This window comes from Chelonia mydas, chromosome 6 (genome assembly GCF_015237465.2).
Source record: "Chelonia mydas isolate rCheMyd1 chromosome 6, rCheMyd1.pri.v2, whole genome shotgun sequence".
Lineage (NCBI taxonomy): Eukaryota > Metazoa > Chordata > Testudines > Cheloniidae > Chelonia > Chelonia mydas.
In genome coordinates, this window is record NC_051246.2 from 117,601,002 (window position 1) to 117,627,114 (window position 26,113).

Below are 26,113 nucleotides of genomic sequence, written 5' to 3' on the forward strand. Positions count from 1 at the left end.
CCACATGGACCTCTGATCCTCAGCATGAAGAGGGTGCAGGCCTCCTGTGCTGGCTCCCCAAAACCATGGCTATAGTCCTCATCTGTAGAAGGAAGGTGGGCAGGATTCGCTCCCAGTGGCTAACAAGGCCTCAGCCTGCCTCACTTCTTTCTACCCCTTGATTCACATAAGCTACAGACTATAACCCCACTGTTCCCAGCTGCCTCCCAATGGCAGCCATTAACTGCTGAGGGCTAGAGTTCAGAACTAACCAATGGCCAGATTACTCTCTCTCTCTTACAAACAAGCTTCGGAGCTGAGACTGTTTCTGCCAAGTTTCTGCCTGGCATGAATTTATACAGCACAGTTATACATGTCTAAAAATAGCTGCTTACAGAGGAATGGCTGACACCCCCTATATGGTGCAGATGAATGGTAGAGTCTTCATAAAAAGCCCATCAAGATGCTGGGCCATGCAGCTGGCCATGCTAAATAGCAGGAATGTCCAAAGCAGCCATGAGGAAGTGAAGCACATGGTAACACAATAGAAGTCATGGCACAGAACCCTGTGCTTATAATGGACACGACTGTCTGTTTTTAACATTTATGGACATTTGTTCTTGTACTTCATACAGGAAATCTGGCTCTTGTGGTTTTTATTCCAAGACACATAACTAGTTTGGGGTTTACTTTTTTAAAAACCTATTCATGGAAGCCACCAACCTGCTGTAATTCCCTGATGAAAACTACACACACAGTCTGTGCAGAAAGCCAGGAGCAATGTTTCATGACTCTTGGCTCTACCATATCATTATCAAGGGTGGATATTTCTGAGCAAAATTCTCCTGGGCAGAACAGCAAGGGCTTGATGAATTAAAGCTTCTCAAGCGCCCTTTCTGACTCACTCTCTCTTGTTGGAAGTCTGATTCACTGTCATGTGGGACAGGCCGCAGGGGCCTGCTGACATGCTTAAACAAGCTTGGATTGCCTGTGTAAGACACATCAAACTCCGCTTCCTCCAAGATAATATGAGTCTTCTCTGACTGAGCAAGCTTTCAGCCTACCTGCAGGCTCTGGTAAGCATCCTGCTGACTAAAGAATCTGCATATTGGAATTTCTCAGTCCATTCCAGAAAGCACCAGATTGTTTAAAAGATTACCATGAAATATCAGGCCCAAATCCATCTGTAAGGGCTGGATTTATGTTTTCCTAGGTTTTTTGGCTAGAAGGGAGCCTCAGACAGGACCATCTAGCCTGATCCGCAAACCACAGATTTCACCCAGTGAGTTCCTGCAACAGTTTGTTTCCCAGGAGTGCCAGACAATTTGATCTGAAAGAAGCCATGAGTTCAATGGGAGAGGCCTCACAGGCAGAAGTAACCGAGTGTGAGTCTGTTCCAGATCCTCCCTTTGTCTTCAGAAATCACTTGCTGGAATGGCCACGTATGCCTCAATACTCCATGGCCAGAGATTATTCACCACTGGCTTGATTGATGAAGCTGGTTCTCCCACATAGGCCAAAGGGATTGCCTAGCACCTGCTATGTGTGTTAATAGCTGCAAGACAACCTCTCTCACCTCTGCAATTCAGTAGCAGACACATCAATTGATTTTGAGACGCATAGAAATGTAGGGCTGGAAGGAAATTCAAGAGGTCAACTAGCTTGGCTCAGTCTAGCTGCAGGGACCAGCTACCCTGTGACACTCCCTTGCTGCAGATTAAGCCCATTATGTCTTGTCCTGCCTTCAGTGGCAGGAACAAGTAAACCTAGACCATCCCTGACTGGTGTTTGTCCAACCTGTTATTAAAAGTGCTGGGAATGCCACAACCTTCCTTGGAATCCTATTCCAGAGCTTCACTACCCTTATAGTTAGGAAGTTTTTCCCGATATCTAAACTAAATCTCCCTGTCACTGAGCCAGGCTTCTCCCTAGCTCCAGAGTATCCACTGCCATGCCCAGTCTCTTTCAAGGTTTATTTTTTTAATAAAAGTACATAAGCAAGCAGAAAGACAGTCATAACTCAGTCCTTATTTTCAGGTTTCAGCTCCACCCCCTTCAGGAGCCTCGGGCAGGTTCCCTGGTCTGGCCAGGTGCCAGCGCTGCTCCCTCTCTGGGGCAGCAGCCTCTGGGCTGTCCCCCTGAGTAGCTGCCCCCCCTTGCTCCAGGGAACCCACCACAAGGGTTCGCACCACTCCAGTGTGGCCTTCCCTCTCCAGGGCACAACTAGTCTCACCCACCAGCAGCCCTTCATAGGCCTGGGTGTAGCCCAGCCCTCTTTAATTGGCTGGATTGGACTCCCCAGCTCTAGTTCAAAAGAGCTCGGCTCAGTCTAGCTGCAGGGACCAGCTACCCTGACACTCCCTTGCTGCAGATTAAGCCCATTATGTCTTGTCCTGCCTTCAGTGGACACAGAGAGCAACTGATCACACACCACTTTATAACAGCCCTTAACATATTTGAAGACTGCTGTCAGGTCGCCCCCAGTCTTCTTTTCTCAAGACTAAACATGCCCTGTTTTTTTAACTTTTCCTCACAGGTCAGGTTTTCTGAACCTTGTATCATTGTTGTTGCTGACCTCTGGACTCTCTTCAATTTGTCCACATCTTTCCTCAAGTGTGGTGCCCAGAATTGGACACAATACTCCAGCTGAGGCCTCTCTGTGCAGTAGAGCGGGACAATTACCTCCCCTGTCTTACATATGACAATCCTGTTAATACACCCTAGAATGATATTAGCCTTTGTCACAACTCCATCACATTGTTGACTTATATTCAATTTGTGATCCACTCTAACCCCCAGATCCTCTTCAGCAGTCCTACCACCTAGCCAGTTATTCCCCATTTTGTAGTTATGCATTTGATTTCTCCTTCCTAGGTAAAGTACTTTGGATCTGTCTTTATTGAATTTCATCTTGTTGATTTAAAACCATTTTTCTAATTTGTCTAATTTGCATGTGGTAGGCAATGTCTGGCCTGGAGTTAAGCCAATATATAGCGTATCGGGGTATCAGACTCATTCTGCAGATGGGGCAAATTGCATTTTTAATTCAGGGGCATGGGCTGTAGCTAGAAAGCTGTGGCCATGTACACCCCTCAGTCCACGCAGGGTTTTCACTGGGAGCTTTCTGCACAGATCAAGAGAAGAAAACCCTTCTGTAGTCACCAAACTCCTACTTGTTGGCCTAGTTTCCCCATCATGCAGTGGGGAAAAAGCGCTGTAGGGTGCTATGTTCACAGCATACACACAGAGAAGTAAGATAAACACATAAATACTCTTGCTGGAAGGTTGCAAAGTAACACCTTTATTCCTTACAATTCAGAATGATAACATACAAGAGCCCAAAAACAGGGAGAAAGAAATCCGACTGCTCCCTAAGGCAGCGAGGCACAATTCACTTCACCTTACTATAGGCTGTCTGCCTCCAGATTGACTGCTGCTAGACCCAGATCACATGCTTCCTTACAGAAACCCCTAGCCTGCAAGCAGGACCAGGAAAAATCCATTTAAAGTGACAACCTACAATTTCAATACAGTTTTCAGTACACCACACAGGGGACTTTGAGGATTCCCAAAACCAAGCAGTGTGTGCATTTTGTATGTGCATGGGCCCTACCAAGTTTTTAGAAAATCTAGCCCATGAAGTGTCATCATTAGACTCTGATCAGTGCGATAAACAGCCTCCCCTCAGTGTATTTTTCAGGCCATATGTGACAGCATTAAGGTCATGTTACACACGATGCAATCTTACTTTACTGATTATTTTCTAAAAATAAAACTTTAATATTGGCAAAAACTCAACGTTATGAGGATGAGATAAATACATCAGTGGAGGGGCCAGGTGTTTGGAATTTCTGCTATATATTCTAGCAGCAATATGTTTTTCATGGGAAAAGGACATTAACCTAGGCCCATATCTGATTCTTGTGTATTTGTCTTCTCACTAACTTGCCTCCCTAAACCAATGGAGAAATGCATAATATAGAAGTGTTTGTTCTGAACAAAGCATGTTGCATTCAACGTCTGTGTACATAAGGGGACTGTAGCAGTCCCACAGATAGCATTTTAAACAATACACTGAGATGTTTAAGTTTTCTTCTCAGCTCTCAGAAAACTCTACCCCTCGTTAGTTTTCTTTCATTGTTAGAGCCAAGGGGTGAAATGCTGGCCGCATTGAAATCAATGGTAAAATTCCCATTGACTTCAAAAGGGCCAGGATCTCACCACGGTTTTCTGCTAATGGTAATGGTAACAGAATACAGACAGTTTTATAGGTAAACCCTTGTAATTTCTTATGATTAAGAGAAAAGTCACGGACAGGTGGCGGGCAATAAACAAAAATTCACGGACGCCTGTCTGTGACTTTTACTAAAAATAAGGAGGGGGGGACACCCCGATTGGAGGCTGACTGATGCCTGAGCCCCATGGGGGAGGGGATGACTGAAGCCCAACCCATGCTGTCCAGCACCTGCCGCTGTAGCTGACAGCTCCTGAGCCCTCACTGCAGCTTTGGAGGCTGGGAGCTTCAGGGCACCTGAGGTGGTTAGCAGCTGTGGGGCTCCTGCTGCCCATGGTGGCTGGGAGCTCCAGGGCCAGCAGCTGGATGCTCCGGGGGCCCCCTGCCACCCATGGTGGCTGGGAACTCCAGGGCCCCCACCACCTGTGGTCCCTCAGAGCTCTGTGGCTGGCAGTTTGGAGCTGCAGGGTCCCCATGAGGGCTGGGAACTCCAGCCCCACCAACCCAGGGCTGAAGCGGAAAATGTCACAGAGTTCTCTGAAAGTCACAGAATCCAAGACTTTGGGACATAATTTTATCCTTACTTATGGACTGCTGAGCTTTTTATTTCATGATGATGACATCCCAAATGCATATTTTAATTGGTATTAATTCTAGGACCTATTTTTCCCACTGGTGAAAATGAAAGATAAGAGATAAATGCTACATAATAAATACTTCAGGTTAGCTCCTCATCTGGAGTAAATCAGCATAGCTCCCTTGATTTCAGTGGAGCAACACTGATTTACAACGACTGAGGATCTCCCCCATATCTTCAAATAGTGGGATTCGTCTTTGCTATTCATTTATCAACATTTGTCATGCATTAGTCTGGAGAGATGCATGTGTGCAAAGCCCAGTGAAACACTACAGAAATCAAAAATGAGTAAACACAATACATTAAAAATGTAAGAGGAAATTCCCATAAAACCATCATTTCCAGAACTTTTAATCCTTCTAGGAATCTTCTCGCAATGCAAATTTTAAAGGAATAAATAATAATCATACCTAGCTCTTTTGGTCCATAGATCTCAAAACACTTTACAGAGGGAGTCAGTATCATTATCCCCATTTTACAGATGGGGAAACTGCGGCACCAAGTGGGGGAAATGACTTGCCCAAGGTCACACAGCAAGTCAGTGGCCGAGCCGGAAACAGAAGCTAGGTTTTCTAAATCCCAGTCTAATGCCTTCACTACGCTTCACTACCTGTAACAAATAGCCTCTGCTCTTAAAAATGAAGCTTCAAAGTGGTTTACTTAACACATGCTAGAATTACCCTCAATGCTAGAGGGCGCCATTTCTGTTAACCATTCTCAGAGTAGTCCCCCTCTATAGTTGATCTCGAGAGTACCATGCTCGGGCGACCGATTCCAACTTGGGTGCCTCTGTGGGATGACAAAGCCAGGTCATATGAACTGACTGAGGAGCTGTTTCTCTTTGTTCTTTGTTCTTCCTCCTCCTCCTCCTCTATCACCCCAATAGGCATGAGAGTGTGGGGATTGAACTTGCTGCGAAGGGCTCCAATGATGCCAACCCTGTTTCAAAAGGAGTCACGGATGTAACTGAAGCACCAGGGCTAAGGAAAACTGGGGTGCAGGGGTGGAATTTGCAACTTTATATGGAAAATTGCGAAGAACTTTACCTGGGTCAGGCATTACCCTGAGGGAAAAACTTTGCCTCTGTGCACAGGGATCATGCACCAATTAAGTCCCCAAATCCTGCTCTCCCACCATGCAGTGGGACTACATTGGTCCTGCTGGGTCTGGGAAGAAACGTGGGTGCAGGGGCCTTCAGTTAAGTACATCAGACACACCACCCCCGTTAAGGTGGAAGGGCTCTTTAAGTGTCAACCATCCCTTGCAGAAATACAGCCAACATTCATGGAAACAGCTCCTTACTTGGGTGTAAGCTCAACAGTTGAGTAGTCCGGCAGGTTCTTGCTGCTGCTGGTTGGAAGGGTTCTGCCCCGATGCAAGTAATGGTTCTGGAAGAGATACTCAGCATTGTCTTTGGGCAGGGGCAGTAGTGTACTGAGCACCGGCGAGCGCTGGCCAACGACACTCTTTATTGCAGGGCGTCTGGCATATATGCTCCTTCAGAAAAAACAAATGAGGCTTTTGTTTGATCTGGGTGGTGCAGTGCAAACTCCCCTATGTGCCAGGATAACAAGCAAGGAGTGGTACCTGTGATAGGGAAAGATAACTTTCCTCTGATTGGCAGAGACATCTGTTTTCTGCAGGTCGGGGCTGTTCTTTTCTCTCAATGCGGGGTTAAATATGTCAGAGCGAAGAAGCCTGCCCACTTCTTCCTGAATCTCTTGGAAGTACTTCCGTCTGAACACCACCCAGGCCACGTATGTACAGAAGTTGTAGAAGCACTAAACAGAAACAAAGACCAATCTTACCGAATATGGCTATTCTATAGAGAAAGCCACAGCATACAAAGGGGAGGACCAAATTATCTGCTGGCGTAACTCCACTGAAGTCAACAGAGATACATCAGGATAGAGTCTGACCCAGTATCACAGCATACGCTTTACAGTAGAGACTTGTGGCACAGTAGAATGTCTCTTAATGTGACACTTCCCATGACTGATGGCTGTTTTTAGAGTCAAACACCCTGAGTCCTGTTCAATATGCTTGTGTTTCAGTTGGAAACAGTAGTGTCTCCCCACACTGAGTCACTGCAATGTCATAGGGATTAAGTGGAGAATAGGACATTACGTTTTAAAAATTTACCGAGAAGACTGGAAATGAAATTACTTATCGAATACTACTACGAGAAATGAGATCACCACATCTCATCCTTGCTTGGCAACTTCAGTATTAAAAGACCAAAGCTCAGATGTTCACCCAGTTAGCGCCTGGTTAAATACCAGGGATACTTGGCACAGGTTGAACGTGTCCCCATTACATAGAATTTCTGCTAAGAGCTGGTCTATGCCAGAAACTTACATAGCTATAGCTACATCTCTCGGGTGTAAAAAATCCACCTCTGAGATGTAGCTGTGCCGACCTAACCCCTGGTATAGACAGCACTAGGTCGATGGAAGAATTCTTCTGTTAACATAGAGTATGTCTATACTACCCGCTGAATCGGCAGGCAGTGATCGATCCAACGGGGGTCGATTTATCGCATCTAGTCTAGACACAATAAATTGACTCCCGAGCGCTCTCCTGTCCACTCCTGTACTCCAGCACCAGAGAGGCTCAGGCAGAGTTGACGGGGGAGTGGCAGCAGTCGACTCACCGCAGTGAAGACACTGCAGTGAGTAGGTCTAAATATGTCGACTTCAGCTATGTTATTCATGTAGCTGAAGTTGCATAACGTAGGTCGATCCCCGCCACCCCGTGTAGACCAGGCCCTAGTAACAGCCTGTCAGTGAGGTGGATTAACTATATTGTCGGGAGAGCCCCTCCCGTCGGTGTAGGTAGTGTCTACACAGAAGTGCTACGGCTCCGCAGCTGTGCTGCTGTAGCATGTCAGGTGTGGACAAGCCCTAAGTAAGCTCATCACAATCCACAGGAGTCCAAAATATCGTATTGGTTTCAAATGTTTTCTATGAATCTGGTGAAGTATGGTATCTGGAAATTAACTGTCAAAACCTGTTCACAGGGCTATTCCTGCATAGACATCTGGAAACGTTACTAAGAATGATGGGAAATGTTACTGTCATCTTTACGACGGTTACATTTCTGAATCACACAGTGCTAGGCTGCAATTGGATTTAACCCGAATGGACGTTTCAAACTGAACTCTATTTTCTTGCTGATTTTTTTCCTTTCATCACATGCAAACTGCTTTGTTATTGTAGGGTTGCTCATGAAGACTTTGAGCTGCTTTGTTTTATTTTCTGTAGGGACAATGACGAACAAAATGGAGGCCTTCAAAATTTGAGTAAAAGAGCACACAAGGTGATGCAAAACACAGGACAAAATTGGTGGCTGACCCACTTTCTCAGTGTATTGTCTCAGCAGGAACAATTCTGAGGAAGTGTGTGTTAGTGACAATTTAAACAACTCACTGCTTTCTCCACCACTAGTAATTCTGGCCCAGAGCCTCAGCTGAAGCCATACTGATTTACACCACTGACTTCCACTGAGCTAAGTCAACTTAGACCAGCTGATGATCTGGCCCAATATCTTGAGCCCAGGGCAGTTACCTTTTGTGATGCTTCCTCGTTTCATCTTATTCTAGGATTAGTGAAAAAGCTCAGTGTCTATCCACGAATGTCTCTTTCTTACCTCAAAGAACTCTCGGTCCTTCTGTGTTGATGATGTTTTTCTCCTAAGACAATCAACAACAGCACAAAGTTAATAGCTGGAGTTATGCTTTCAAGTCTCTGAACAGCATACTGGACACAAATCATATGAAGAAAAGGAGTACTTGTGGCACCTTAGAGACTAACAAATTTATTTGAGCATAAGCTTTCGTGAGCTACAGCTCACTTCATCGGATGCATTCAGTTGACAAGTACTCCTTTTCTTTTTGCGAATACAGACTAACACGGCTGCTACTCTGAAACCTGTCATTATGCAAGGCACTGAATTTAGCCGTATGGAGTGGAAATCTATCAAGGTATTTTCCACTGAATGCATCCGATGAAGTGAGCTGTAGCTCACGAAAGTTTATGCTCAAATAAATTTGTTAGTCTCCAAGGTGCCACAAGTCCTCCTTTTCTTTTTGCAAATACAGACTAACACGGCTGCTACTCTGAAACAAATCATATGGCTATCACAAAGCTGACTTTTCACCAGCACAGTAAGGCTGCAACGCAGAGGACCAGTGTCCAAGAGAAAGGCAGGATTTCTGGACTGACTCAGAAAGAAAAGAAAGAAAATCCACAACACTATGTGGCTTAGCTAATTAAATCGGCCAGAGACCAAATGTCATGGGCCTGACAGTTGGAGGTGCTGAGCACATGAGGTTCCCATTCATTTCACATAGAGTTTTGGGTTCTGTATCTATTAAAATCGGGCCCTGTGGGTGGGATTTTAAAAAATACTCAGCCTTGGTCTAACTTCGCACCCACTGAAGTCAATGGAAAAACTCTCGATGACTTCAATGGGGGCATAGCTAGGATGGGAGCAATATCAGCTCAAAGCTGAAAGACGATACATGAGACATGGAAGGGAGAGGATTTCTGGGACTCAGAGAGGAAATGTAAAACTTGTAGAAGAGTGACAAAGCTTTAGGAGAACAGCCTCTGTTAAAGTATCAGTAGCATTCCTCATGAAAGGCTTGCTCTGGAAGTACATTGATCTCATTCACACTTGTGCCAAATGTTTGGGACACCGGGACAGCTAACCCCTGCCATGGACATACCTGTAGATTTGGAAGGCAGAACCTCAACCTACGAGAAGCCATTCAGTCATTCTGCAAGGGGGCAGACTTTGCTCCCACGGAATGGGAAGCAATTTCCCCCCAATCCAGGCCCTACAGATTCCCGCAGGATCTGGGTAGATCCTAAGGGATATGCAAGAGGCTCTGTGCCTCCATGCCAGAACTCAGGGCCACTGTAGCTTTCCCTGGTTTCCGAACAGTGCAGCGCCAATTGTTCCACATGATCAGGGCTTCCCCAGCTGCCACTGCACCCAGAAACCTCAGTACAGAGGGGACAGCAAAAGTGATATGCTCTAGACGGCATGAATTGTTCACTGGCTTTTTTAGTGGCCAGGGGAAAGATGTGCATCCCTACCAGCCCCACTCAATTCCTCTGCCCTCTTTCCCCAAACCTGACACCTCCCAGCTGCAGATCCCAAACCCCATGTGCTACGCAGGGTCCAAGGTAAGAGGTGATGATGGCACAGAGGCAACTGACTCCCTTCAACATGGGAAGGGTAGGAGCCCCTGAGCTTAACAGTGGCCAAGCAACGTGGCCCATTGTCACTGCGGAATTCTAAAGTCACTTCAACAAATTTTGTTGCGCATCAATACCTGTAATGCGCTATCAGCCACGAACATTATAATCGTGAAATCTAACAGTGGATTAAGAAAAATGACCCCTTAAGAGCTGATTTCACCTTTTAGCATGATGTAGCTTGTGCAGTTCCTTAATGACAAAATCCTCCAACTGCTTTCTGCATTCTAGGAAACCCAACCACTCTAAATGAAAGATTGACAGAACATAGCCTTTCAACTGGAGCCCAGAAGGGCTGTGGTCTCCATCCCTCTCCCTTCCAAAGCTAACCATGCAGAGGGAGGTTAACCCAAGAAAATGGCCCAAGGTAAAACTTCCTAAAGTTAGTGGGAAACTTTAGTTCCTGTGTTTGGTGCACTCTTACTCATTAGCTAAGAAAATGATGGCGGAGTTAGGAAAATGGTAAACTTCAACAAACTCAGGAGGGGGCATTGTCAGAAACATGTGAATGGCTAAGTGAGTGAAGTGCATCCCATGCACTAGAAACCCAGTCAGAAGGAGTCTGTAGAACTGCCAGTGAGTGCAGAAATGAATGCTTTGGACATAGTGGAGGAAAGCACAGCCAAACCCAGATGCTACATTAAGCAGAGGCGTGTGTGCTTATGAAAACACAATGTTCTCTAACTTTTATAGGACCCTGCATCCTGCATGTGGATGCAACTGAAAATAAATGCTTCATATGCCATTTTAGCAACTCTCTGATCCACGGCTATGTGTTTTATGGACTAGGGACCACAACAAGGTCCGGGTGAGTCCTGCCTCAGACTTCAAGTGAGCCCCCCCCCGGCTTTAGCCCTATTTGTGTCAGTAATGTATGCAGCTCTGGGGACACAACCTACTTTTCCCCAGAAGGAAATTGGCACTATAAAAAAATTGCACAATCTGTCCCAGCAGTTTCAGAAAGAAAGCCAGACACACCTATTCCTTCCTCAGGGTTGGAGACATAAAAGAACTAAAGCTCATACACACAAATAGGTTTGCTGGGGAACTCCTCAAAACACAGTCTGCGATAACATCAAAATAGGACTCCTAAGCTGCGCTTCACAAACATTTCAATAATTATTACGTTGCACGTGGATGCCCTTTGAAGCCTCACGCTACTCTTCCTCCAGCATAGGCTCCTTTCTAAACCCTTGGAGAAAACTTCACAGGAACAATTAATAACTTAACAGCTGGGTATGAATAGTTAGTGCAGCTGGGTGGGAAATGCTTTTCCCATCCCTGGAAAAATGTGGAGATTTCAAAAAAAAATTCCTCATTCCAAATCGGGACAAAAAGTCAAAATCTCAAAAACTGTCACAAACCAAAAATCTGAGAAACAATCAGGCTTGGGTCTAGGGTGACCAGATGTCCTGATTTTATAGGGACAGTCCTGAGATTCGGGGCTTTTGCTTATATGGGCGCCTATTACCCCACAATCCCTGTCCTGATTTTTCACACTTGCTATCTGGTCAGCCTATTTGAGTCAGTTGAAACATTTCATTTCAGCCTTTTGGAAATGTTTCGTTTTTGACCTTTTTTGCATTTTTAATTTAAAAAAAATATATAATTAGCTTAGATTTCTAACTGAAAAGTCATATGGAACCAAAGCAACAAATTTTGTCATTTAAAAAATGCTGAAGTGTGCTATTTTAGCAATTTCAAAACTTTTTTCCCCAGAAGTTTTCTAGTTGAGAAATTAGTGGAAACTAACCCTGTCCCATGAACAGTTTCAAAGAATCAGTATTTTCCAACAAAAACACTGACTTGAAAAATTCTCAACCAGCTCAAATAATTAATAAATGTTGATCAGTGTGACACAATAGCACTTGTTTTAGGCAGTCTATGGAATTCCCAGTGACCATTCAGCCATTTCAAGCTAATCTAAGTCAATTTGGGAAAGTTTATATATTATGTATGTAATTGCAAAACAAGTTTGTATCTCTCACAGGTGGATGGATGTATGGAATCAAATACATTCATGGTGCGTGGGATTTTCAGTTAACTTCAAGGGGAACAGAGATAGGCCAATGCTGGGTGCTTTTGAAAATGCCACCCTTAGATAGATAGACAGACAGATAGATAGATTGTCTTCTTAGGCCATGTCTACACTACAAAATTAGATCAACCTAATTTACGTTGGCATACAACCACCACAGTTATTAAATCGCTTGTGAGTGTGCACACTTGGCTCCTTGTGTTGGCAGTGCACATCCTCACTAGGAGTGCTTGTATCCATTGTATGGTCAGTGTGGGGCACTGTGGGAAGGTCCTGAAAGCCAGTAACACTCAATGTAAGCAACACAGTGTCTAATTAATTAATTACATCGTCTGTGACTCTACGCTGCTCAGGAAAGTGATGCTACCAAATCAGTGTGGAGAGGCCTTTATGTTGGCAGGAGCCAAATTTAAGTGAAGTCGCTTGGACAGCTCGGCTGACACAAGGCAGCTTATGTAGACCTAACCATGTAATGTAAACCAGGCTCTAGACTCTAAGCTCTTTGAGGCAGGGACCACATCTACCCCTATGTTTCTACAGAGCCTGGCACAGTGGGGCCCCAATCCTGTTCAGAGTCTCTGGGCACAATTGTAATGTAAATACTAAGTAATACTGACAATTCTCATTCACATCTCTTCACTTTTTACCCAGATTGTTGCAGGGGTTTTTTTTTTTAAATAAACTTCTCTCTATATAGCTACAACCCTGCTCCTTTCCCTCTACCAGGAAAGAGAAGGGAGAGAACTGGCAGCAGACTCAATAAGTAGGGCAGAGCTCCTGTTCCACTGATTTCTTGTCCAGGGAGTTTTATCCTAGCAAGGACAGTGAATAGATTAGTTCTTCAGAACCAGTAGCTCTAGCTGGCCCGAGAAGACATTGCACAAATTGGGTCTTGTACCTGCAGCCTTTGAGGCTGTATTACAGTCTGTGCTCCAACCGGAAAAATAAAACGCTGGCCTGACTCTCCCTGTCCAATCAGCAAGAAAATGAAAACAACCCCACAGCACCACCCCAAACTGCAATCAGCCCAGAGATCCAGGAGCTGGTCATACAATGCTGTGGCCCCAGGGTGCACAGGGAGTACTGCGCTGTGCTCTTTACTCCTCGTGCTTCAGGGCCTCATGAATGTGGGGCACACACTGTGTGAGAGTGCTGTGGGATCTCCCTGGGAAATCAGGAGAGCTCCCCCGGGTCTGCTCACATTGCAGGTTACCCTATCCTCTTCATTAATGGGAGTGGAGGGACAGACGGACGGACAGACAGACACACACACACCCCATTCACCAAGCTAGCACAGAAGAGTGTTTGAGCCAGAGACCGCCATGCCTGGAAGCTGGACAATAAACTGCCCTCCTCTCAGCTCCGAGGGATAATACAGCATCATGCAGGAGTGTGAGCAAATAAGACATGATTTTGTAGCCTCAGCACCATGTGGTCTCTCATTCATTTGATTATGTCCCTCTCATTCTCTCCTTCCATCTCCCAATTTCACCTTCATCCCTCATTACTACTCTCTCCTCTTCTTCCCATGTCCCTCTCCATTCCCTCCTCCATCTTTCCTTCCCCCCTTTTCCATGGATCCCTTATCTCCTCCAACACTCCCCTCTCTCCTTCCCCATCTCTCTTGCCCTCTGTACCTCTTTTTCTCCCCTCTCTCCATCCCTCCCAGTCCTTGGTTGGTTCATGCTGACCATGCTTCAGGCTAGCTCCAATGCAGGATCTTCTGGCTGGCCAGCACTGTACTACTGCAACCCATGAGTCAACAGGCCAGCACACCACAGCTCCATGCTTAGTGTGCAGTGTAGTCATACCCTTAAAGCACCCAATCCCCCTCCTGCTGCTGCTGCCCACGCTCCCAAAGTGCAGCCTCTTCTCTTCATGCTCCAGCCCTCTACTGCTCCTATGGCCTTTCTGCAACTCCCACGCCCAGCTTTGCTCTTGCACTAGCTCCCACCTAGCAAGAGAGGAGGGTATGTTGGGATCTGAAGAAAGGCTTGAGGCAGCCAACAGTTACAGTAGCTGGTTGCATGTTACCCTTCCTCTACAATTCACATTCAAGATCTGGGATGGATGGGCATCAGCAACTCTGCTTTGGAAAGAGTCGTTACTGTGGCAACCTAAATCTGGAGGGACTGGGGATCAGCTTGATCATGGAAGTAGGTAGGAAAAGGCTTCAGCAACAGGACAGCAATCATAGAATATCAGGGTTGGAAGGGACCTCAGGAGGTCATCTACTCCAACCCCCTGCTCAAAGCAGGACCAATCCCCAATTTTTTTTGCCCCAGATCCCTAAATGGCCCCCTCAAGGATTCAGCTCACAACCCTGGGTTTAGCAGGCCAGTGCTCAAACCACTGAGCTGTCCCTCCCCCCAACAGTGTGGATGGGCTGTGCCAGCACAGTACGCTGGTGCATAGCAGCTCACTGATCACAAGGAGGTATGTGACATAGCACTGGTATCACAAGATGATATATTACATGGATTAATTAGTTTACCTTTCTCCTTCTAAGAGGTATTAACCTTCCCTCCTCCTTGCTACATTGCCCTCACAATTTCCCCTGAGGTTTAGGAAATGGCAATTAATGTCAGCACTGTGATTTGCCCAGTTGACTGTGCTGGACCCACTCAATACCACATCGCTCCTATAGCCACCAAGGCTTCTGCACAGCTGGATCTGAGCAGCAAGTCAGGTATCCAAAGCCCTGCTGCAATGTGTTGCAGTCCTATGGCCTGTGTAATGCAGAAGGTCAGACTAGAGGACACAGTGGTCCCATCTGGCCTTGCACTCTCTGAATCACTTGGCAGGCCTCCTATTTATAACAAAAGTCAATATTTTCCGAGCTGCTCACTCAGCCCTGGCCAGTGCTTTCCCTCCTGCAGTGCTCACTCGGACTGGGTTATTGTGGGCTTTTATCTTTGTCAAAGAAAAGGTCTGGTTAGCCTGCAAGTGGGAGGTGTGACTGCAGCATATCTAGACGTACCTAGGTTAGATCAAAGCCAGCGTGAGTAACACTAGCAATGAAATCACAGCACATGGGAGGCTGCACAGGTTAGCCCTGCCTGCCTGCAACACCAGGACACAGCTGCCACCCATACCTCTGTGGCTTCAATGTTATTCTTACTCGAGCTAGCTTTGATCTAGCTAGATCACAGCTGACTTGGGTATGCCTACACCTGCTGCAATCACACCTCCTGAGCATAGGCACCGACTTTCCCTCTTTCCCATGGTGCTCGACCCTGCTCTGCCCCTGGCCCTGCCCCCACTCAACCCCTTCCATGAGGCCCCACCCATGCCCCGCCCCCATTCCAACTCCTTCCCCAAAGTCTCCACCCCAACTCCACCCACTCCCTGCCCCTATTCCAACTCCTTCCCCAAATCCCCGCCCTGGCGCCACCTCCTCCCCGCCTCCTCCCCTGAGCACTCCACGTTCCTGCTCCTCCCACCCCTGAGCATGCTAATGCTGCCAAACAGCTGTTTGGCGGCGGCTGGGCGGGAAACGCTGGGAGGTAGGCGGAGGAGCAGGGACGTGGCGCACTCAGGTGAGAGGAGGAGGTGAGGTGGGGGGTGATAGGAGCTTGGCTGCCAGTGGTTGCAGAGCACTCACTAATTTTTCCCCATGGATGCTCCCGCCCTGGAGCACCCACGGAGTCAGCACCTATGCTGCTGAGTGCAGTGCAGACATACCCAAAATGAGGGCCCTGGCCCATGCTTGGACTGGCTGGATGTCAGGTGTAATGGCAACAATTGCCTCCACAAGCAGTGTAAAGTCAAGGTCCATGTAGTTAGGTCAACACAGTGTCAGTGTAGACACCATGTTGCTTATGTCGACTGTTACTGGCTTTCAAGAGCCGTCCCACAATGCCCCACACTGACTACAATCAATACAAGCACACCTGGTGAGGAGTCATCAATGGGAAAATTATTCAGTGCATTTCCTTACTTTCCACAAGCCATGTGATGCTGCTCAGCCATTCCTAGTCCAAGAATAAGGATGCAGTACACCTTGGCAAGGTGTTTCTTGGTTCCTGCTAGCTTAGCCAATGTCTCCTCCAGTTCTTTTTGGTCTAACACACTGGGGTTTCTGTTTTAAAAGAAGGAAAAATAGTTATTTTAAAGGGTGCTCTGTTTAGGTGAGATATGTCTGAATGTTTATGAAAGGAAAGAATATGTATAAACCATCACACCGTATGAACCAACCCAGAGGACCCGTTTACAGTCAGATTGATTTAGAGCATTTTCAGGGCTGGTGGGGCAACACAGCATGGGACTTGGCCCCATAAGCTCTCTATGACCCTGCAGGGTTTGCAAGCTCCACATCCACAGATTGCCAGGGAACTCTCTCTGGTCTTACCAAGCTTGTGAACCCTTCTTGTAGCCTAGACAGGGACCCTTGGGACTTCTTGCAAGTTCAGATATACACCCCAGTCCTGCAAACAGATCCGTATGTTGGCACACTTCATTGTACAATTGGGGCCACGCTGAGCAAACATCTCCAAAATCCTTCCAAAAAATGCTGAAAGGTTCTCATCCTCTTTTAGGACAAATTAATAAAGCAAATGTAGAACTCTCAGACTAAACCATTTCTGAAATATGGGATTCCAGGAACAATAAAAGTAGAAGATTATTTTTAGAAAGTGAAGAAAACACTTGTTTTTATGTTTTCGAGCTCAAACTGCCACCCAGGGGGTGGAGTGACTTTCACTGCTTTTTGGAAGGGTGGCTGGTTGAGTTTGGAGTTCTTTGCTCAGTGTATCTGTAAGAAATCTGCTACGACCCAGGCTGGGACTCGTAAAGAGTCAGAAGAGCACCAAGTGAAGATAAAACACAGAGGTTGTCTTTCTTTACCATACCCAGATCTGAAACCAGATTGACAGAGTCATGGCAAAAGGAATCTAGATGAACCCAGAGAGGCTTTGCCATGAATGCCTCAATAACCTTCCAAAGCAAGAATGTTTGAAACGCAGAGGTGAGTTCAGTCAATTTACGTACTCTTTAGCAAGAGCCTAACTACTCACCGTTTAAGTGGACAGCATCTTGCCTTTCCAGATGGAGACACTAGCAATTTCAGGACCTGCAGATCATCTTACTGGTTGCAGCCCACAGCACTACCAGTGAATCCAAGACCACCATATGTGAAATCTCATTTATGATTTATGGATCTCATTTATTTATTTGTGACTAAGGCTACGTTTCAGTCACGGGTATTTTTAGTAAAAGTCATGGACAGGTCACAGCCACTACACAAAAATTCATGGCCCGTGACCTGTCCATGACTTGTACTATATACCCCTGACTAAATCTTGGAGGGGAGGCAACTTGGGGATTCCGCAGGTGCTTATGGGGGGCAGCCCGGGAGGCATCGCGGGTGCTCGTCGGGGGGCGGCCCTGGGGGCACCATGGGTGCTCAGGGGGCAACCTGGGGGTGCCGCAGGTGCTTGGGGGGGCAGCCCGGAAGTGCTGCAGGTGCTGGGGGGAGCAGCCCAGGACACCGGCTGGTGCTGGGGGGAATGGGCAGTGGCGCGCAGCCCAGGATACGCCTGGTGCTGGGTGGGGGGGTTGGCGGGGCTGGCAGGCTCCCTACCCGGCGCCTCATGGCTCCCCGGAAGCGGAGACATGCTCAGCTCCTAGCTCCACACGCTGTCTCCGCCCCAAGTGCCGGCTCCGCAGCTCCCATTGACTGGGAACTGAGGGAGGGACGTGTCGCCACTTCCGGGGTGCCCACCAAGATAAGCGCCTCCCACAGCCCTCACCTCCTCCCATGCCCCAACCCCCAGCCCTGAGCCCTCTCCCACAGCCAAACTCCTGCTACTGCTGGGGGGAGGCGGTGGCCCGAGACTGCCCCAGCAGCAGCCAGTGCTATGGCAGTGTCTACATTTAAATTGCGCTCCCGCTGACGTAACTGCCCTGCTACACTAACTTAATAACTCTACCTCCACAAGTGGTGTAGAGTCAAGGTCGATGTAGTTAGGTCGACACAGTGTCAGTGCAGACACTGTGTTACTTCTGTTCACTGTTTCTGGTTTTCACAATGCCCCACACTGACAGTAGACATCGTGGTGAGGATGTGCACGGCTGACACAAGGAGCACAGTGTAGACATGCACAAGCGATGTAATTACTGCAGAAGTTGCATGCCAAGGTAAGTTATGTCGACTTAATTTTGTAGTGCAGACATCGCCTTACAGGGTCAGACAGACACCTCACCTATGGATCTGGAGTTTATCAATCCTACAGACAGGGCTGTCCCTAAAGGGGTGCAGGGCCCGGGGCAGAAGTGACGGATTCGTCTCTTCTGGAACCGATCGCACCAGCCAATCGCCCCAGCCCACAGGGCTCCCCAGAGCGCGGGGCCGGGAGCGATCACCCCAGTTCGCCCTACCCAAGGGACGGCTCTGCCTACACAGCTAAAGACAAATCCCTAGCAGTCTGTCCTACAAAAACAAACAAACTTGTCACACTTTATATTAAGGCTCCACTTACAAATGGATTATAAAGGATTGAGTGAGAGAAGCAGGAGAAACACAGAAGGAAACAGAGAAGGCTGTAAGGAATTACCAGGTATAGTCACAGAAGCATTGGTAGCATAACCCTGATAAAAAGCTAAGAGAGAGAGAGAGAGAGAGAGAGAGCTTTTAGTAACAGTGCTAGCAGAAAAGAGGGTTGGAACTCTGAGCAAAGACACTATCTCCTGTTGTTTGATTCCTCCTGTGTTCATCAAAACAGGACTTCGTTCATTCTTTGTAAATAAACAGGAGTACATCCAAGAGATAACTGATTCTGTTATCAAGGTCTTCTCCTAACAAAAGCAACCCACAACACCTTGCATTTTGTCTAACCACTGGGGTCAAAACCAGATAACAGTATATAACCATCTCACATATACTTCTCATACTGTAACATGCTTATAACATGTAGTCACACTTTATAAACCATTTATAAGTGGAGCCCTAAAACGAAGCGTGGCCCCAAAATCAAATCTTCCTGAGGCACAAGACCACAGATGAAAAATTTCAGGTGGAATCTATTTGTGTAAGGACACTGATGGGGGTTGAAATCAGGCATATGATGGAAAGCTACTTTCAACCTTAGCTACTTTGGAATTTCTATTGTAGCTCCATAATATATGGGCATTAATTTGGCAGGTAGCCTGGACATAATAACCTGCTTAGAGTTGTTATGTCAAAAATCCTGCTGAAAGCTAGGAAAGAGGTTGAAATGTCACAAGCTGCTGATTGACTTAACTTTGTGCAGAGGGATACACACCTTTGCTCATTTATAATAGCTGCTGTAAATTATGTGGGACACTAGTGAACAACTATCTGATTACTTGGGGCCCTATCTTGCAAACACAAAGGGCTGGGCTTAGTGCTTACTACCATGACTTATCCTAGTGAAGAAAAAGGAAATATAAATTGTAGTTTATTAGCACTGCAGTAGCATCTAGAGGCTCGAGTTGAGATGGTGGCCCCATTTCATTAGGCACAGTGTGTATTGACATAGTAAGAGGCAGTCCAGGCCCCAAAGAGCATATAGTCTAAATAGACAAGACAGACAAAGGAGAACAAACATATTAGGAAGGGAGGAGAGACTATTCTCAGTAGTGAGCAGTATGTCTAGGACTATATGTTTGTAGGATTGGGCCCTCCACCTTTAACCCTGTAAACGGTGCCTGTTTGTGTCAGCATCTCAAAACATACCCATAATGCTCCCCTTGTACATAAAAGACCTTTACATTCAAATGTCCCAACAGAGACAGTAATGGGAAATCTAGTCTGTATCTACTATGAGCCCAATCCTGCAGTAATCCTTGCTCATGTGTGGTGTCCCATTGAAGCAAAGGTACTATTCACTTGAGTAAGGCCTGCCTGCACAGGGAGGGTCAGGCCCTGTGTCCTTAAATCAGTAAAGCCTCTTACTTACACCATAAAAGATTTGGGTTTCTTTTCCAGGGCCATTTTTTCCAGATAATACGATAAATAGAAAAGCAGAGCCATGAGGAACTCATCCAGCTGCTTACTCCTAAATGGAAGACAGCAAGATTACCTTCATGTATGTAACACTACTGATGTAAGTCTGAACCTAAAAACATGTCCTTGCCCCAAAGCACCTACAGTCTACCAACACTTAGCACTTAGCCTAGAGCTTCCTACCCTAGTAGACCTATTCATAGTAGTAAGCACTACACCCACTAGTAAGGGTTTGCAGGGACATGCCCCTACAGAAATACTAAACAACACAGTCCAAGAAACATGCTGAAGAGTGGATCTGCATGTGGACATTCCAGGAGATGGGCATTCTGAAGTAGGTGGGTTATAAAACATATGACTTCTGTGTACAAAATACACCGTTAAGTGTGGAACCCACATTTAAAAATCCAGGCAGAAAAATGCTTCTCTTCTCAAGTGATCATTCCCTTATGGCTAGATTGTGGCTGTAGGGAGGGCCCTGAGCAAAAGGTAGTACGGAAGTGGTACCACCCCATTGTGCCTCAGGGACATATCTCTGAGGTACAAGTCCTTCTCCGCTTCCCTCTTGTTCTGGGCAGCAGAGAACTAATTTACTGTTGACAAATACCAGCACCAAATTCTGACACCTTCTGCACCAGCTCAGCAGTTCTAGTATTGGCAGCGCAGAACAAAGGCTCCACCTTGTTCTTTCCTCCCTTCTAGGGCCTAGTGCCGGACCCGATGTGTGGGTAAGCCTGCATGGGGATGCAATTAGAATTACTACCCTGCATGAGTGTTTAGCCCCAAATCACAATCTAGCCCTTAGTAAACACAGTGAAAGACCCTTTCATAAGAGTAAGGGAATTAATTTGCTGTACTCTGTTAGGGCTGAAATGCATTTGGTAGCACTTTCCACTGAACTTTATAGATGAGAGATTTTAAATCTCTAATATTTCGCTCTCCACTTTTTACAAGCTCTGAATCCATCACTATCAGTTATTAAAACACACAGCACACACACACACAATTCTTAGAACAAATTCCAGACTACATACCTCATAACTGCTGTAAAAGATGGTATATGATATGATTCATCTTCTTGTACCAGAAACAAAGCAGCATCTAAAAATGCACAAAGTGGAAAAAATGGATGTCAAAAATATTTCTGAGGAAAAACTTTTAGAGGAAATACTTTTCTAATCTGTAAGGATAACACTGTGCTGAGACCAAATGACAGTGTTTACTCACATTTAACATCATCTAATGTAACACACTCATTTTGTCCCCGCTTTGACAGCCTAGGGGATTTCTCTTCTTGTATATTCATTCTTTTCTCAGGGAATCTTGCACCAAACAAATCTCGAAACATACTAGGAGTCGATCTACAGGCAGGATTTAAAAAACATTGTTAATTCCACTCATCTGGGTTACAGTCAGATACAAGCTTGCTGTTAACATCTGGGACGTTCTCTTTTCAGTTGATTCAATTTAAAGATGAAACTGGTAGTTAAAAAATGTTTGATGACTACTCTGAAGTCTTTCTTTCTTTCTTTCTCTCTCTTTCTCTCTTTAACAAGCTATTGCAAGTAGACCACATCCAGCCAACCACGGTCCTTCAACTCTTCAGAGCACTTCTGAATGTGGTTCTTTCATTTGGTAATATAACAAATTGTGACCATACTACATAGGTCAAAGATATTTTAGGTTATGGGTGGTAAAGAGGAAAGTTAACTGTGCCTTTTAGTGTATTCCAATCTAGTCCATGTGTAACATAAATAATAATGGTAACAACAAATGTAATCTTTGAAGTGCTTTACAACATGAATTAATTAATCCATCCTCACAAGACCCCTCTCTATAGATAAGTATTATTGTCTCCATTTTAACAGATGTGGAAACAGAGGCAAAGATCTTCAGTGCATTGCCCACAACCAAAAGGAGCTGGAGTCAGAGCTAGGAATAGACATTAGGAGTTCCTGGCTCCCAGTCCTGTGCTCAGACCACTAACCACACAGCCTGAAATGACTGCTGAAGTGACAGATTACTTTCTGCCTTAAATACTTTGTTAAATCAAAATAAAATATAAACTCTTAAAACTATAAGCAAAAGGTCCCACCCAAATAATGCTGCTTTCCTGTTTCAACCAAGTGAGTTTAAACTGGAATACCTGTCTAGTGTTTTACTACCCATTTCCTGAAAATGGATGGTTTTGCCCTTCTTGAGTTTCTCTTTAGCATCTGCGGTGGGGATGGAGCTGTAACACATATAGAGTGAACGTTCAGAAAGGTAAAGTGCAATTGGACAGGGAAGCGGTGCAACAAATTCAGTACATACTGCAATTTAACACCCACATGTTTGGGCCTCCCTGTGACACTAAGACAAATCTCTGAACCGTGATTGGGTCAGACATTCCTTTTGCTATCCATCGAGGCAGGTTTAGAAAGGGACAAATATATCTGATGAATTTCATATCCTCCCATTCCTGCATCTGCCACACAGAGCACTGCAAGGTAGGAGAGAGATAGGAAGGGAAAGTTTGTTTCCTGATCTATGGCCTGCTCCTGCTCCCACTGAAATCAATGAGCACAGGACTAGACTCTTATATCTATGTCTCAGAGAGGATAGGCTTGAAAAGTGAGCCATCTTGTTCTAGAGTTTGGTCTACACTGTGGGACACAAGAAACTGAGGAAACCCACTAATCCTTAGAGCCGAGAGGCTGGTAGACTTGCTGGGACCCAGTCTTTAAAGGGGCGTGTGTAATGGGCAGAGTAGGGAAGAGACAGTACACACAGGAGGAATCCACGCCTGAGAAAGATCTGGAATGCATATGAAAGGGGCAGGGAGGCAACAAATGGGAGTCATGTGTGACCGACTCCAAATCATCCGCCCTGCATGGCACATACACTGTCAGCTGTTTCAGGAAAGCACAGGGAGCCTATATTTTTTTCAGTGGCCCAAATTTTTTGTAGATTTCGGCCCACTAAAGTCTTAATCCACAACTGCCACAAAAATATAAAAAAAAATCATGTTTCAGGGCAATATCACCCCTTGAACGGCGCAGGTGTATTATGCCTACAGTTCCTGGGTGCTTGAAAGTACTTCAGGGTCAAACATAGCAGTGGACACAGCTCCATGTCTTCAGTGAAGTTGCACCCAGTGCTTCAGTTCTGAATTTGGCCTTTGACTTTCAGAGCATTGTCTCAGGCATGTGCCTAGCTGATATAACATGCCTTGATGGAATCCTCTTGTAGTGAATTCTGCTGGAGAGTAGTGCAAAGCAAATGTCACTAACATATTCATTATGTCTATGGCAAATTTCTCTTTCCATTAATCTGCGGGGTAAACAACAACCCTAGGAGGTTAGTGTCACTAACATGTTAGTATAATTAACCTTTTACAGGCGCAGAAACTGAGGCACAAAGTCTACAGAGTGAGAGTTAAAAAGCTATTCCCTCCACAGGGAAAACAAATATGTAGGGCCTGGTCCTGCAGCTCATATTTGGGCAAAACCCCATTGGGATCCAATTTTACCTGCATAAGGACTACTGGATCAAGGCCTTAGTTTATACATTTTACAAACTGTAACTTTTACCTTGCAAATTCGAGTGTGTTGGTATCCTCTTTCCAGTACCACAGCCCTGGGGCTATTTTTATCATCTACAAAAATTAAAATATAATGTCATGTGTAAACTCTTTAACTTCTTTTTAAAATCTAATCCAGGCATATTCTCAACCCAATTAAACAAAGTATTTATAACACAAACACTATGTAGTTTGACCAGTTTGGTCTGTCTCAATTGTTCATTTCACCCACATGTTGTCAGGCAAGTCCCTGAGAACTGGTTCCTGAACTGGCCAAACAGACAAAATCTTTGGGAACAAAAGCTGACTGGCTAAGGAAGAGAAAAATGGGTTTTTAATTCTTTTTTGCTTATTTCAGATTCTAAAGAAGGCCTGAAAGATTTGCTGGGGGTTTTAACTTTTCTTTTAACATTAGAAATTTAAATCATCCTTACATTGGAAGACTCTGGAAATCCAGTAAATGCAAAGCTATTAAGAACAGAAAGGGGTTTTAGTCAGTCTCTTTAAAACACATTTGTTTGTTTGTTTCGGGTAACATCTATTTTACTTCAAGGACTATTTAAGACTTTGGAGAAAGAAAATCTTTGTTAAAGATACAGCAGGTTCCATGCTTATTTAACTCAGGTATGAAAAGTTCGCAAAACATCTTTTAGACCTCCCAGTGGTCATCCAACAAAACCAGAGAAGATAAGATTTTACATTCTTTGTCTTTCCAACTGAAAAATAAGGAGAAAAAAAACTTTGGAAGGAAAAAAAAACCCACCAAAAACCTTTCAGTCTTCTTTATACATCATTAAAAAGGAAAGATTGCAAAGGTATAAAAAATCCTATGCAGGTCACCTTTAAGATAACATGCATCCAGTTGCTGGGACCCTTTCTCTTCAGCTAAGGATAATTAGTTTAAATCCAGTATTGCATTAATTTTTGTCACTTTTTGCCAGCTGACCAACCCGTTTCACAGAAATCCACACAGACACTGACTCAGTTCTAAAACGCTGTCAGAATACTGGACTTAAGGCTTGTCTACATGGCCCCACAGTCACAGTGTGGATGACAGGGGTGTGAATGGAGTGCCTTGTGTAGATCCTGCTAGCATGAACTAAAAGGACTATGTTTCAAACAGGACTATGCTAATGTAAACTTGGTACCTTTTAGATCACATTAGCAGGGTCCACCTGGGGTAGTGAGAGTGCAACACTTTAACGTGTACTGCATTTCACATGCCAGTAGTTCGCATTGCAGGGCCGTGTGGACAAGACCTTAGAATATCAAAATAATTTAATGTCAGCAGAAGGCAACCTGTATAATGGTTAGAGCCCTGAACTGGGAGTCAGGAGATCTGGGTTTTATTCCTGATGCTTACACTAACCTATTGTATGATCTTGGCCTCTGGCCTCATTGGGCCTCAATTTTTCCAACTGAACAATGGAAATAATACCCACCTTTTTTTAAGTGTTTTGCAATCCTCTGATGAAAGGGGTTGCATAAATGCAGTATCTTGAGATTGTAAACATGGGATTATCAATTCAGTTAAAGATCAAGTAGAAGAAGGTGGTTAGTGATGCAGAACATGGATAATCAGATACAAGTGTAAACAATGATAGCAGAACAGAATAAAGAACTTTACTGTGTCTGCAAACTATACTGTGCAAACATAACTCTCTGGCTGCTTGCTTAAATGTGTGGTCATTTATGGTCATTAAAACCAAAATGGCAGGCGGTTTAATTTGTCTTTTGATAGCAAAGAATTATAATTCTCACTGATCTATTACAGCACCTTCCACCACTAGAAGATCTCTAAGAAGGCAACTTCCCTAGGAGGTTAGTGTCACTAACATGTTAGTATAATTAACCTTTTACAGGCGCAGAAACTGAGGCACAAAGTCGTTTTCCAGAAGTCCTCAGAGGAGCTGGAAAGAAAACCCAGGAGTCCAGACTCCAGTAGAAAAGCTACCACGCCATTCTCCTCTCCCCTACATTAGTAGGCAAATCCAAAATAACCAGCAGGCAGGAGATCACCGTTGCTCCCTTAAAGGGGATCACTTTGCAGACTGCGTAGACAGCTTGCGCTTGGCCCCTCTGGCTACTTTAGGGGCTGCGGGCACGCCTGCAAGCTACTGCCGGGGCTCTCCCTGCCCGGGCTGTTGTGGGGCCGCCGCCCGCAAGGCAAGAATGGGACTCGAGAGGCTATTGACCATCCTCTGCCGCCATCCAACCCTCCTCCCCTCCCACGAGCCAGCAAACCCGTCTCCGTGACCTCCGCTTCTCGCGGCCAGGGCAGCAGCCGTGGCGGGGAAACTTACCGCTTGCATGGTGCCTGGGAGCCCGCCGGCCGCGGAGAGAACAGGGCGGCTGCTGGAGGCGCTGTTTACAGCGGGTACCCCGGTAACAGCCCCTAGAAACTACAGGTTCCAGCGTGCAAGGAGGGCTGCC

At 45.6% G+C, this 26,113-nt stretch overlaps 1 protein-coding gene across 4 annotated transcripts; it reads right to left on the reverse strand.

The window, feature by feature from the left end:
* Positions 1-3,259: 3,259 nt before the first annotated feature.
* Positions 3,260-26,106, reverse strand: PPP1R36 (protein phosphatase 1 regulatory subunit 36). 4 transcript variants are annotated; one of them, XM_037901093.2, is made up of 11 exons: positions 25,984-26,105; positions 23,691-23,755; positions 22,265-22,351; positions 21,346-21,479; positions 21,153-21,219; positions 20,072-20,170; positions 16,093-16,233; positions 8,499-8,541; positions 6,438-6,631; positions 6,153-6,347; positions 3,260-5,789 (listed from the first exon to the last, which is right to left on the reverse strand). In XM_037901093.2, the coding sequence occupies exons 1-11, from the start codon at positions 25,990-25,992 to the stop codon at positions 5,558-5,560; spliced, it is 1,266 nt and encodes a 421-aa protein (XP_037757021.1). In that variant the 5' UTR covers positions 25,993-26,105; the 3' UTR covers positions 3,260-5,557. The 4 variants fall into 4 exon arrangements, with proteins under 4 accessions (XP_037757021.1, XP_037757023.1, XP_037757025.1 ...); XM_037901095.2 differs by lacking the exon at positions 25,984-26,105 and adding an exon at positions 23,175-23,358; XM_037901097.2 differs by lacking the exon at positions 20,072-20,170 and having other exon boundaries at positions 25,984-26,106.
* Between the last annotated feature and the right edge of the window lie 7 nt (positions 26,107-26,113).